This window comes from Myotis lucifugus, unplaced genomic scaffold, assembly GCF_000147115.1.
Source record: "Myotis lucifugus unplaced genomic scaffold, Myoluc2.0 scaffold_703, whole genome shotgun sequence".
Taxonomy (NCBI): Eukaryota; Metazoa; Chordata; class Mammalia; order Chiroptera; family Vespertilionidae; genus Myotis; species Myotis lucifugus.
The window spans coordinates 208,608-222,730 of NW_005871751.1; the positions used below are offsets into that span (position 1 = coordinate 208,608).

General features: G+C 45.3%; 1 protein-coding gene across 2 annotated transcripts in view; it reads right to left on the reverse strand.

Moving 5' to 3' along the window:
• RTN3 (reticulon 3) overlaps nt 1–7,473 on the reverse strand; it is a 41,117-nt gene extending 33,644 nt beyond the window's left edge. The window contains exon 1 of one of the 2 annotated variants that reach the window (XM_006105612.3): nt 7,158–7,473. In XM_006105612.3, coding sequence (XP_006105674.1) covers nt 7,158–7,299 — 142 coding nt within the window. In that variant the 5' untranslated portion in view covers nt 7,300–7,473. The remainder of the gene's footprint in view (nt 1–7,157) is intronic. The other variant, XM_023746594.1, reaches the window with a different exon arrangement.
• Between the last annotated feature and the right edge of the window lie 6,650 nt (nt 7,474–14,123).

Sequence of the window (14,123 nt, forward strand, 5' to 3'; positions counted from 1 at the left end):
GGGAGAAGAGCACCCTAGGCAGAGTGAACAGCAAATCAGACTGAAGTAGAGGGGTATTTTTGGTGTGAAGAATAGTAAGGAGATCGGTGTGACTGAAGCTGGATGATCAAGGAGGAGAGGTAGGGGCCAGATAATATAGGGCTACATAACCCCTCTAAGGACTCTGGCATTCACTCTGTGATGGGAAGCCAATGGAGCATGTGCCCATGAGTGACAGGATCTGACTTAAAATTTTCACAGATTTACACCAGCTGCTGTGCGGAGACTAGACTGAAGAGAGGCAAGGGAGAAAGTGTGGAGACGTTAGGAGGCATTGCGATAATCCAGGAGAGCTCCAACAGCGCAGGGTGGTAGCAATGGGAGCTGAGAACACTGGTCAGACAATGGATGGATTTTGAAGGTAGAATCTGTAGGATTTGCTGACAGTTGTATGAAGGAAAGAAAGTCCAGAATGACTCCAAGCTTTTTGATTAGGGCAAAGAGATAGATAAAATCACCATTTATTGAGATGGAAAAGCCTGTGAGAGAAACAGATTTAAAAGGAAAGATCAGGAGTTCGGTTTAGAAATAGTAAGCTTGAGATGCCTATTAGATGTGGAGGCTGAAGATAAAGATTTGGAAGTCATCAATGGTACTTCAAACCACAAGATGGACGTCATAAATGAGACAAATGAACACAGGCAGAAAAAAGTTATACGAAGTGAGTCCTGGAGCACTCTAAATTTTAGATGTTGTGAAGATAAAGAATTAGCATTATAAAATCCCAAGAAGAAAATCTAGAGTCAAAGATTAGTGTTTGCCAAGGGATGGGGGAAGAAACAAATGGAGAGTGACTGCTAATAGACAAGGGATTTCTTTTGGGGTGATAAAAATTTTCTGGAATAAGACAGTGATGATGGTTGGACAACCTTGTATATATACACTAAAAACCACTTTTAAATGGTGTTTTTTATGTTATGTGAATTTATGTCTCAAAATAACAACAAAAAACCACAAACACAACAAAACAGCTAGCAAAGGAGACATAGGAGGAGCAGCTAAAGACATGGAGGACACATTGAAAAAGGTATTTCAAAGAGGAGGGAGTGATGAATTTTACCAAAAGCTGTTGAAAGAGCATTTAAGATGAGGACTGAGAAGTGACCACTGGATTTAACAATGTGGAAAATAACTGGTGAACCTGAGGGAAGTTTCTGTAGAACAGCAGAGCAAAAAGGTACCTGGCTTAGAAACCATGGGACCAGAAATTAACTCAAAGTTCAAACTGATAACTTAATTCAAGAGGGTGAGAGAACCACTTTTTATCATATTTCAAATTTTAAAGAGAGGCATTGTGTATATTTGCAAGAGAATTGAATTATGCCCTCAATCCCTTAGTTTTAACCTACCCTCAACTTCACAGCCACAAACCTTTGTGTATATCATTTCATATGAGTCTGATTTCTCATCTGTAAAATGGGGTTTATATCACTACCTGACTAACTCACAGATAAACATTACACAAGTCTTTCTATTGAATATAGCCTTTAGAGGGGTTATCTGGGTTTTATTTACTTTCCTATCTCCCAAGGCACCTAACAAAGAGTTTTAATGTTTGCTTGAATATTTGTTGAATTAAGTTAATATATGGGCACAATTTACTAGTAAACCATAAAGCAATACACAAATGTAAGATATAAAAATTAAATATTCCTACTTCCTATGTAAAATGAAGACAATGCTCACTGTTGAAGTGCTTTCAAGTAACAGGACAAAAAGAGCTTTGTATTAGTTTACCCTTCAATATACCCTCAAGGGCAAGCTGCGAATGAGAAACATGTCAAAAAGCTCACATGTCCCCTCTTGGTTACGTTATGATGATGTCCTTACAGGGAGAAAAAAGGAGTGAGTTAATTTTTACAGGGAGAAAACAGATTAAGAACATTTATTTGAAAATTTAAAAGACCACAAAAGTGGGCTACCTGCTGACAACCGCCCCCCTCAGATAATGTAAAATACAAATCTTATACAGTATTTAAAGGAATTCTCTCTGAAAGTACAAGATCACAGAGAGTAACATGTCTTACACAAGTCAAAGACATGTAGACATGTAGTAAAAGACTTCAATGATGCAATCTCAAGCAATACTAATTATGGATAAACTTATTTAACATACCTTTTCTAAAAGGGCTTTAAAAAGTTTTACTATGAAATTTACATATTTGCCACAAGTCTGTACAGTTTAGGCCAGTGGTCGGCAAACTGCAGCTCTCGAGCCACATGCAGCTCTTTGGCCCCTAGAGTGTGGCTCTTCCACAAAATACCGACTTCTGCGCATGGGCCACGAAGTTTCAATCGCACTGTACGTGCACGCCCGCACCTGGTATTTTGTGGAAGCGCCACACTCGAGGGGCCAAAGAGCCGCATGTGGCTCGCAAGCTGCAGTTTGCCGACCACTGCTTTAGGCAATAAATTATAAGCTAAGTTTGAACACAAACTATAAGCTAAGTACACACAATAAATATGCATAGTTAGCCCTAGCTGGTTTGGCTCAGTAGATAAAGTGTTGGCCTGTGGACTGAAGGGTCCCCAGGTCAATTCTCGTCAAAGGCACATGCCTGGGTTGTAGGCTCCATCCCCAGTAGGGGGCGGGTAGGAGGCAGCTGATCAGTGATTCTCTCTCATCATTGATGTTTCTGACTCTCTCTCCCTCTCCCTTCCTCTCTGAAATCAATAAAGATATATTAAAAAAATAAAATAGTGCCGAAACCGGTTTGGCTCAGTGGATAGAGCGTCGGCCTGCGGACTGAAAGGTCCCAGGTTCGATTCCGGTCAAGGGCATGTACCTGAGTTGCGGGCACATCCCCAGTAGGAGATGTGCAGGAGGCAGCTGGTCGATGTTTCTCTCTCATCGATGTTTCTAACTCTCTATCTCTCTCCCTTCCTCTCTGTAAAAAATCAATAAAATATATTTAAAAAAATAAAATAAAATAAAATAAAAATAAAATAGTACTTCTACTCTCTATCCCTTTATAAAAATATGCATAGTTAATCAATTCTAGGATTATGGCTAGTCTAAAAATAAATGCCTTTCTACAGAACCTCTTGGCTCAAACAAAACTGGAAACCTTATCTTTCCCTTTCCCTTCAATGACATGTCACCAGTTCCTTCAATACCAAACTTAATTTACAAGTTCTTTTTTTTTTTTTTTTACAAGTTCTTGAAACACATAGGATTAAACAGGCGACTCCTATATCAGGAAGAATATATCATTTCCTCACCACAGAATACAATAAAAGCAATTATATTAGTTTTCTTTTCTTTTCAGACCATCTATAAAATAATAAAAAATAAAAACACTGATGCTCTGGATTTCAATTTCAGGTTAAGGTATGCCTGTTAAATATATATACCAACTGGTTTGTTTGATCAGAGGGGTTAAATTACTTGTGAATTTGACCCTAAAAGAGAACAGCATTATAAGAAACCTTTCATTCCTGAGGAATAAAAACCTTCCAAATCAACAGGCATTTTGTAAACTATATTGACATGACCATTCTTGCTGACTCCTGTACTCTTGCTTCCACTGATAGGAGTTTTATAATGTATCATAACTACACTATTCTGGTCAGAATGCTGTAGCTAATATTTAAGCATACAGATGTCATGTCAAGCCATCTATGAAACATCTTGCCTTTCCCTGCCCCCAACCACCACTTCAAAAAAAAAAAGTATTTTTATTGATTTCAGAGATAGGAAGGGAGAGATAGAAACATCAATGATGTGAGAGAATCATTGATCAGCTGCCTCTTGCACCTCCCCCCTACTGGGGATGGAGCCTGCAACCCAAGAATGTGCCCTTGACTGGAATCAAACCCGGGTCCCTTCAGTCCGCAGGCTGACGCTCTATCCACTGAGCCAAACTGGCTAGAACCAACCACCACTTCTTTAACAGACCAGCTGAGTGAAAGGGGTAGCAGCTTTAAGACATTAATGTGAGGGGTCAAGAGCTGAAAGAACTCACTTTTAGAAAGAAGAAAAAGGTATTAAGATCTCCCTTTACTATGAGGAAGATTATGATTTCTCACTTGTAATTCAATTGCTATTTTGCACCTAGGTGCAAAAGTTTGTAATATGCAAACAAATGTACAAAATATTAGGTATTGTAATTCAATAAAAGGAGTTGAGGGTCAAGGCAAATTTGTCTAGGTCACATTGCTGAGGCTCAGGGTTTACACTGGGCCATATAATTAATGAGTCAGACTAAAACCCAGATGTCTCTGGGACTCAAGTCTGTGTTTATCACTGTATTACAGTGCCACTGATGATGTGACATGAATACAATACAGATAACGTTAGTGTTGAACAGGTAGTCAGTCAGATTCCTTTTTATTTAAGGGTTCAGACTGAAAATACAAATTATATACTTACATTTGATTGACTTGTTAGAACCAAGTGTGAAAATGATGCCATAAAAAGTACATAGAACAACTAAGTTTCATGCATGAAGAAAGATTTAAAGCATAAACTTAAAAAAAGAAAAGTTGTCCAAGCTGTTTTTGCTTTGAGCTAATTTCCAAGAACAGATACAAGAAATGCAGCTTTATTTTGGCATCATGATTTTCACAGCAATAATACAACTCTCACCCTGAAAAGTACACTAAATATGTAAATCTTTCACCTCAACTTCAAATTTCTGCCTTGAAATCTTCAATTTCCTCCAAAGGCAGGAATCTGGGAAGCCAAGTGTGGCCCCTGACCTCCTGCACGCATACTCCATTGCCAGCTGCACTGCATCCGAGGCACTGGACCCGAGAGTGCCATCACTCGTTCTCTACCTTTAGGTAGAAACTAGTATTTCTAAAATCGTTACTCCACAGGTCAGACAAGACAAAACTGTTTTCTAAAGGACACCAAGTGACCGTTTACTCTTGTTTTTTGAAAGTCTCTAAAACCAAGAGGAGCTTGGTGAAATAATGTGAAGGTTGACATCAACACACGTAGATTTTTAAACTATCAAGGAAGGTTTTTCTTAGTATTTGTTTTAAATGAGTTACATTTTGGAATAACAAAATCCATCTTATTTTCTCGGTGCAGAAGCCTGAGACATTTCCTCTGAGAGATGGAGAAAACATTCTGCAACAGGGAAAAGCTTCTGCAATGAAATGATAACTATGCATGACAGTATCTTACAGGGGCCACCAAACTTGTATTAATGATTTCCAGTATCAATACACATTTCCAACGGATAGGAATTCAAGATAGGGAATCTATCTAGTTTATCTTTCAGGTGAGTAGAACATTTTAAATCAAGAAAAATCAAAAGATATGCACAAAAGGGCCAGCGATGGAGACCAGTAAGCAATGATAAGCGATTCGCTTTGGCTAATGGAGTTGCTAAGTCACAGGGAAGCTGCTGCTCACCTGGACCTTTGCCCAGAACACAAAATTGGGAGCAGAAATGCTTGGTGGTGTAAAGGGAACGAGGGCTCTAAATTTGCTGCCTCATTCCTTCCGCTGGACAGCCGATCTTGACCTTGCAGAAGCTTCCTCTGCTACTGCTTCTACTGAAATGGTCACCACCACACTGGGGAAATCCAACAGGGCACCAGAACTCTTACGTGGGAAATCCACGGCTGAGAAACACGCAGAGGATATACTTAAAGCCAAGATCAGAACTGCTAAGTTCTTTATAACCATCAACCCAAGATTCTGGCAAAGGAGACAAGAAAGCATTTTTAAATCTCCCCAAAATCCTTTAACTAACTAAATAGAGAGCAACATCATCTGTGTGTGTGTGTATATATATATACACACACACACACACACACTGAGTGACCAGATTTATTATGACTGGCCAGATTATTATGACCACCCCATAGGTACAATGAAGTGAATTAGTTATGCAAATAATAATAATAAAACCTTGAGAGTATTTGCTTAGGAAGTTCTCAATATTCAGTATTTTTGGAAGTGTCAATGAAGTACTGATGGGGTGGTAATAATAATCTGGCCGGTCATAATAATCTGGCCACTCAGAGTGTGTGTGTGTGTGTGTATGTATATATATATATATATATTTCCTCCCCCCCCCCCCCCCCTCCGAAGACTGAGCTCCTTTGCCACCTGCTCGGGTGCGTTTTTCCCTCCTGCAGAAGACGCCTGCACTGCAGATCTCCGCCCTGGGGGAGCTTGCCAGCCAGCTCCCACCGACGGACGGGCGGGCGGGCAGACGCGCATACAATGGAAACCAAAAGCGGCTGCAGCATCCCTGCCCGCCTTTCACGGCCAGGGAAGAGGGGGGTCCCACCAGCTTTGTCTGACTGCCTCCCCCTCCCCCTTTTCTGCGGTAAACACCCCCTTTTGTTACACCGCCATCAACAGCAGCCCAACAGAAAAAGCATGACATCAAAATCCGCGGCTGGCCGGGCCCGACTCCGTGGATCACCTTCTAGAACACGGGCGGCTGCCGGCGCGGCCCCTCCCCCACCCGCGCCCGGAGGAGCGGGCGGCGCTGCAGATGCAGCCCCGGATCCATCTTGGACCATCGGCAGCTCCCCCCCCACCCCCAACCTTCCCTGCGCTGCCCGCACTCATCACGCCTCCCTCCGCCTCGGAGCCTCCGACAATCCGGGCATTTAGCGAGTCCGGCGACGGCAAAGCAAAGGCAGGTAAAAACGGGGTAGAACACGGCTCCGACGTGTCCACTACACTTCCTCGTCCTCCCCACACGGGTAACCAAAAAAAAAAATATTTTTTTTTCGTTTGGATGACCACCAGGAATGTCTGATGGTGCAACACCTGCTGCAAACCTGCACTGCAGCCCTTCCGCCGCCATCCCCCGAAAGCCGTCCCAGATCCCCGCTCCGAGGACCAGCCCGCCCGTCCGTCCGCCCGACCCTCACTCCTTCCGAGCCGCCCGGTTCGGGGGCTGCTCCCCGAGCTGGGGGCCCCCCGCCGGGCCGCGGCCCACGCCCACTCCCGGGGACGGCTCCCCGCCGCAGCCTGTTTCCTCACGCCCCGTTATTTCCTCACCGCCCGCGCGACCGGCACTCCCTTCCCCCTCCGCCCGGTTCCCGACGCCGGCCCCGGGCTGCAGCCGCCGGGAGGGAGGGCGCTCTGCCTGCCCCGAGGCCCCCCGACACCCGCTCCGAGGGCGGGTCCCCCGGCGCCTCACCCGCACAGGAGGAGCCGCAGCTCTTCGTCCCCAGGGCGGGGCAGGCTCCCGGGCTCCCGGCCCCGCCGGGCGCGGAGGGCTCGGCCCCGGAGGACGTCGAGGAGACTGACGGGGACTGAGTGGCCGCCGACAGGTCCGCCATGGCTGCGCAAGGGCGAGAGAGGGGTGAAGAGAGATGTGGGGCGGGAGAGAGGGAGGGGAAAGAAAATGATAGGACAGGGGGGCTCTGCGAAGTCCTTTCGCTGCTGCTGCTGCGAGGACGGGCTCCGACAGACTGACGGACTCGGCCGGGCACAGCGAGAGGGCGGGAGCGCGAGTGCGCAGGCGCACAGAGGGCCCTCGGGCGGGCGGCGGCGCGTCGAGGTGCCCAGCGACGCAGGACGCAGGCGCAAGAATTGTCCCTTCGCGTTCTTCACGCCACGCCCCTGGGGGGGCGGGGAAGGAGAGCAACCGCAAAGGGGCGTGGCCAAGCGCCAAGCCCCGCCCACCACCGAGACTGCAGTGGGAGGGGGGCCTGCGAATTAGCTTCCTTCATGACGACGTGAGTGTTTTAGGGTCGGCGGATTCCGGGCTCTAACGATAGACGTCTCTTTTTGCTCTCAGCAGGTGGACTCTCTTTCCCATCATTTCCGGAGCCCTCGTCTTTTCTCCGATGCGTTTCCACCTGTGACTCCAATGAAACCTGCAAACCACAGGGTGGAGTAGGCCCACTCTGCGAGGTGCTTTATGAATTTTTCTGGATGTGTCTGACGATATATTTTCACCATGAGGCAGAGAGGGCACGGTCCGCCATTTGGTAGGTGGAGAAAGATGCTGTACAGAATGGAAAAACGATTACTCATTCCAGTCACATTGCAATGCAGCTGCAGAACCTGCTTCAAATTCTTACCTCATTACTGTTCCCCAAAAGGGCTCTAGACCGCCTTGGGTCTTCAGATCGTCCCTTCCTGCGAAGAGTCTATCAGGTAAAGAAGGCAAATTTTGACGGATAAAAACCTAAGCTTCTGAGAAAAGAAGAGCCAGGAGATAGCATCTTGGCTGTGGTTAGAGGGGATGGTAAGATGAGGTACTAGAAACTGAGAATATGGTACAAAATACACGATTGAATTTTATTCATAGGGGTCATTAGCAGAAAATGTATTTGAAACCAAATATCCAGCTCATATTAGATTTTGTTCATTTTTGGGGCTTCACTTCAGTTGGTCTGCAAAATTCAAAGCCTTCTCCCTACATTTGGTCAAAATATTTGAAATGTGCATAATTCCTTTACAAAGGGGAACGCAGACTGGAAATAATAAAAATCAAGGCTGTAGGCTTTGTTATTGCTTAAAGCAGCAATTGATGACCCCAAGGGCAATTGCAGGATCAGCAGATCCTGTAAAGATGCTGCCTCATGAAGGTCGAGGTACTCAGCCAGGTGGCCACTGAAAGGAAAAGCAATCTGGCCAGTGGTAATATTCTAGAACAGTGGACTACATCTGCCCTTGGCAGTTTTTAAGGTCAGACAAAGCCCAGACAGGAGAAAAACTCCTGGCTGTTGCAACACTGAATAAAGGCACAGAAGCATATTTCCCAAAATAACTTTGTGGCAAACATCTTACTCTGGCACCTATGGCATCAGGCATCAGTTGATAATGCAGGACTCTGCCCTTTAGATGGCAAGAGGAAATACCAGCCAATGGATGACCAAGCCCATCCTGATAAATGGATAAAGTTTAAAAATTTATGATAGTAGGTACTCGATAAGGAAACGAAGCAATTGCTAGAATCTGGAGACCCTGGCTGGAAAGGAAACCCATTTCCATGATATCTAGAAGCAGAGAAAAGAAGCTAAAAATCAAGACACTGATGTGGTCTTGGTGGTCTCTTCAGACCCTTCAGATATTTTCATGTAAGACACCTTTGTGCCAAGTCAAATTGTTGAAGCTTATTTCCTTCCTGATCTCTCCTACTTTACCAGCAAACTTCCCAGGAAGCAAGACTGACTTGAGATGTTATTTGTACACATGATTTGTCCCACAAATGTTTACTGATCACCTGCTGTGTATGTGGCACTATCCTGGGAAACCTGGAGGGCTAAAAAAAATGTTTATCCTGTCTTCCATGAGCTTACAAGCTATTTGGGGCTTAGGACATACTCACATAAAGTAAAAAAAAACAAATTAAATAGCAATCCCAAACAAACCCAAACAACACAATACTATCATGCTATAATTAGATGGCAAATGAATTGCATGAATTTAAGAGGGGAGGGAATCACTATGGACTTACAGTGGTTTGGGGAGGTTTTATGAAGAAGCCCAAAGTCAGACAGGGGTTTGGAGTGGTAAAGAGGTCATTGAAGGCAGGAGAAGAATGGTGTGAGGCAAATGCACAGTAAGACCTCCTTCTGGGCGGACCAATCACAGAACCCTCCTCCCAGCCCAGCCCATGACGCACTGCAGTACTGGCTTGTCGAGCAGAAGAAACTGAGATTGGATCCCCTCTCACCTCTCCCCTTCACAGGCTGCCTCGGCCACCTGAAGTGGTGGAGGCTCAGAAGTGTGTCTGAATAGAAGGTGTTTTGAGTGTGGTTAAGCCAAGTTGGCTAGAGCCAAGGGCTTGTACTGGGATAAGAGGGAGATAAAATGGGGAAGATGCATGGGAGTCAGAGTGTGGAGAAGCTGTAATATCGAACTAAAGAATGGAGGCTTTGTCTTTTTTTTTTAAAATATATTTTTTATTGATTTCAGAGAGGAAGAGAGAGGGAGAGAGAGAGATAGAAACATCAATGATGAGAGAGAATCATTGATTGGCTACCTCCTGCATGCCCCCTATTGGGAATCAAGCCCACAACCCTAGGCATGTGCCCTTGACTGGAATCAAACCTGGGACCCTTCGGTCCGCAGGGCGACGCTCTATCCACTGAGCCAAACCAGCTAGGGCAAGGAGGCTTTGTCTTAAGACCAATGGGGATTCAGTGAAAGTTTTCAGGCAGGGAAGGGCCCCCGTGGGATTTTTAAAGTGCTCCCTGTAGCGTAGTCATTCCCCAGAACTTCTGTTGAGCAATTTTGAATGCTGAGGCACTGAGCTGGGCCTCTTCTTCCTTGGCCCTATCTTTACAGGACTGGTTTTTACACAGCTAATTTACCATCTCAGCTTCTAGGCCAGCTCATTACCCCATTTTTTTTCTTTAGAAAAAAAGTATGTATTTTAATTAAACATTTAAAAAATATATTCACATGTCATATATATGTTCATATACACATGCATGCCCACACATCTTTTTCAAAAGTATATACAATACACTATAAAGTTTCTTCTATACTGACCCCTCTCCACCCACCAGTCTCTCCCTCTACATACATGTAGGTAACTGTTAGGAGCTTTTCGTGGCAAGTGCAAAGGTGAAGAAAGCAAATCTGTATCTTCACCCACCCTTTTATTTATTTACTTTTTAAAATATATTTTATTGATTTTTTTTTTTACAGAGAGGAAGGGAGAGGGATAGAGAGTTAGAAACATCGATGAGAGAGAAACATCGATCAGCTGCCTCTTGCACACTCCCCACTGGGTATGTGCCCGCAACCAAGGTACATGCCCTTGACTGGAATCGAACCCAGGACCCTTCAGTCCGCAGGCCGACGCTCTATCCACTGAGCCAAACCGGTCAGGCAACACCCACCCTTTTAAATACAAACGATAGCATGCTATACACTGTTAGGCATCTTGCTTCTTTTCCCTAAGAGTAAATTCTAGTGCTCTTTCCTTCCGTCTTTCTGAATGTTAGACGGCTGTGCTGTTGGCTGAAAATTAGGAAGAAGCTGGCAGGTCTTGAGCTTTTACTGTGTTACCATGTGAAGGGCAGACATTCAGCTTTCTAATACCCTGTGAGTTGGGGTTGACTATTTCCTTTTTATAAAGGAGGACACCAAGTCGCTACCTCATTTTATACATGAACAAAGTAAGGCACAAATAGTTAAGTGACACCAAAGGATGCAAGTCTGTCCCTCCGAGTGCCCGTACTGTTGCTTAAACATGGATTTTGCAAGTAGGTGGAAGGACAGAAGGCTGAACGGTGTCCTGGCGCCGTCACAGCGAGTGACTCTTTACTTGGCCATTTACCCCACAAGACTGTGAGTCTCTGGGAAGGACTGTTTCTCATGGCCCCCGCAGCATCACTGCCTAGCGCGGTGCCTGGCACATAACAAGCGCCTTGGAACCTGAGTCACAGTGGATAGAACCGCAGAAAACAATTTAGCTATTTTTGTGCTTCATAAAAATACTTGAGGAACCTAAAGTATTTACGGCTTTGTTTTGCTGTCCCAGAATGGTGATTACCAATTTTTGAGCGCTAACTAGGCATCAGCCACAATTGCCAAACACATCTCAGTTAACTTACAATACTGTGAGTTGAGTAGGCAAATCATTCGACAGACAATGATGAAATGAGTTCAAAGAAGTTAAGTAACTCACTCAAGTTTGCACAGCTAGTGAGCCTCAGAGTCAGAATTCAAAGCCAGGTCAAAGCCAATGGCCTTAACCATTCAAACACGTCTACCTGTCACCTACTTATGGAAAACCACAAGAGAAGCTCAGCCTCTGGTCAGACCACATGACTCAATTCAGAATGAGATGGCTGAAGGCAGGCTGTAATCAGTAACACCAATATTTAGCATTTTGAATGTCTACTGTTTTGATGACCCTGAATAGTTGGGAAGGAAACAGCAATAATAACAACAAAACATGTTTCTCATTAAACATGTACCTATAATTTGTACTGTGTTGCTCCAAAAGCCCAAAGCTTCTACAAGGTATGAGGAAGGCTGATGTTGCTAACGATGACCTTGATAATGTTATATTGAGACAGATGTTACATCAGTATTTGCTGGTAACTTCCTGAAGAATGGATTTCAGTGGATCTCTATTGGTAGCCCTTAAAATAGAATAGGGTATTTTGTTCAAATGCAAAACTAGATACTTTGTATTAAAGTAACAAGAAAGTGAGTGAGTGGTGTTAGGTGCAACATATACCTTCTTTATTCATCCATTCAATAAATATTTGAGTTTTGCCCAGCTGGTGTGGTTCAGTGGTTGAACATCAATCTATGAACTAGGAGGTCATGGTTCGGTTCCCGGTCACGGAATGTGCCCAGGTTGTGGGTTTGATCCCCAGTGTGGGATGTGCAGGAGTCAGCCAATCAATGATTCTCTCTCATCATTGATGTTTCTATCTCTCTCTCCCTCTCCCTTCCTCTCTGAAATTAAATCTATCTATCTATCTATCTATCTATCTATCTATCATCTATCTACCTATCTTTGAGTTTTTACTATCTACCTGGCACTGTTGAGGCACGGGAATATAGCAGTGAACAAAAGAGACAAAAAATTGTCTGTTTAGAACATACATTCTAATGGGAAAAGATAAACAAAAAGAAAAGGAAAACTAGTTAGATGGCGCACCATCAGGTAAGAAGTCTTATGGTAAGAAGTCTTACGGAGATGAACAGGGGAAGAGAATAGAAAATGCAGTTTTAAATTCTTACACTGTGTAATGCAATTGTGACATCATTGGCTTTTAACCCTGCTCTCTCTCTGAGCCTGCCAGATAATGCCCTGGATTTGTGTCTCACCCTGCAGGCCCTGCCTTCTGCACCGTGTGAAACCCCAGTAAACACTTTCCCCGATGTTCATGTCTAGTTCCTTCTGGCCCCAGTTGGTCTAGATCTAATCTAGACTCTGAAATCTAAAATCTGGAGGAAGATATTCAAATGATCTTGAGAGTTTGGGGAGACTCAAAAGGGGCAGGGGAAAATAAATCAAAAGAGGACCTTTTTAGGTAAGATTAGGCAGAATTATCTTACCTCTTCACCTCTGATCTAATCACTAGTTAACAGCTTGAGGGCTTGGCAGGACCTAGAGGTGGCTGGATAGGTTATACTAGTTCAGAGGCAGAAGAAAAAAAAAGTGAATGCTTTTTTTAAGTAAATGAGGCCATGGTGATACCAAGAGGTGGTGGTGTGATGGATGCTTTAGCCTCCCATAAGCTTCACCAGCTCCTTAACCCCAAGAGAACTGCTCCATCTCAATAAATCCAAAATAACAACACTATTTATTCAACTGTGGCAACGGACATTTCCTCAATCCTATGTGAAGTGTGAATAAAAGCACGTTCGGAGAAGCTTGTTTTGCGTTGATTTACCATACAGTTTAAGGATGTGCTTGCAAAGCAGCTTCAGAAAAGCGCCTGTAAACCTGAGGTTGACAAAAGATGGCCGTGGCTGAGGCTGGACAAGGCCGGTGGAAGGGTTTCACCGCTCACATTAGCTCTTAGAGTGGGGATGCTGCACCATCGGGCTCGGCCGGGACGGGAAAATGGGTGAAGCTGGTAATGGTGGTAACGAAGTCACAGCCTCCTCCCCTTGTGAAGTCAAAATCGTTGAAAAACCGGTGCCGCCCACGTCACCCAGGGTTAAGGCCGTCTTTCGGTCCTTAGGGCAGAGTGCCGCCCACCTGTGGCCCCGAGCAGAGTTAAACACCAAAACGGTCTCAAACGCCGGGCCGACGGGGGCTCAAAGCCGGTTAGCCCAAGGGCTGGGTCCCGGGCCCGGTCTCCAGGCGGGACTCGCTGGCGGGCTCCCGCCCCGGCCGGCCCTCACCTCCCCGCAAGGCCTGCTGGGAGTTGTAGTTCACTTGTCGAAAAGCCCAGCGAAGCCCATCCCCCTTCTTCTGCTTCCTTCCCGCCTGGGATGAGTGCGCAGAACCAGGAGCCCTGGCGGGGACCCAGAGAGCATAGGACTACAATTCCCAACGGACCGCCGGCCCCAGTGCGCAGTCCCAGGTAGACGGCGGCGCGCTTCGCGCTCCCGCGCAGGCGCACACAGGTCGGGGCGGTGGCGGGATTCGGCCGCGTGCGCTTTCCCGCTCCAGCTTGTCCAGGGCTCGCCGCGCCCGCAGCCTCCCGTCGGGCCTCGCCCACCCGCCCTG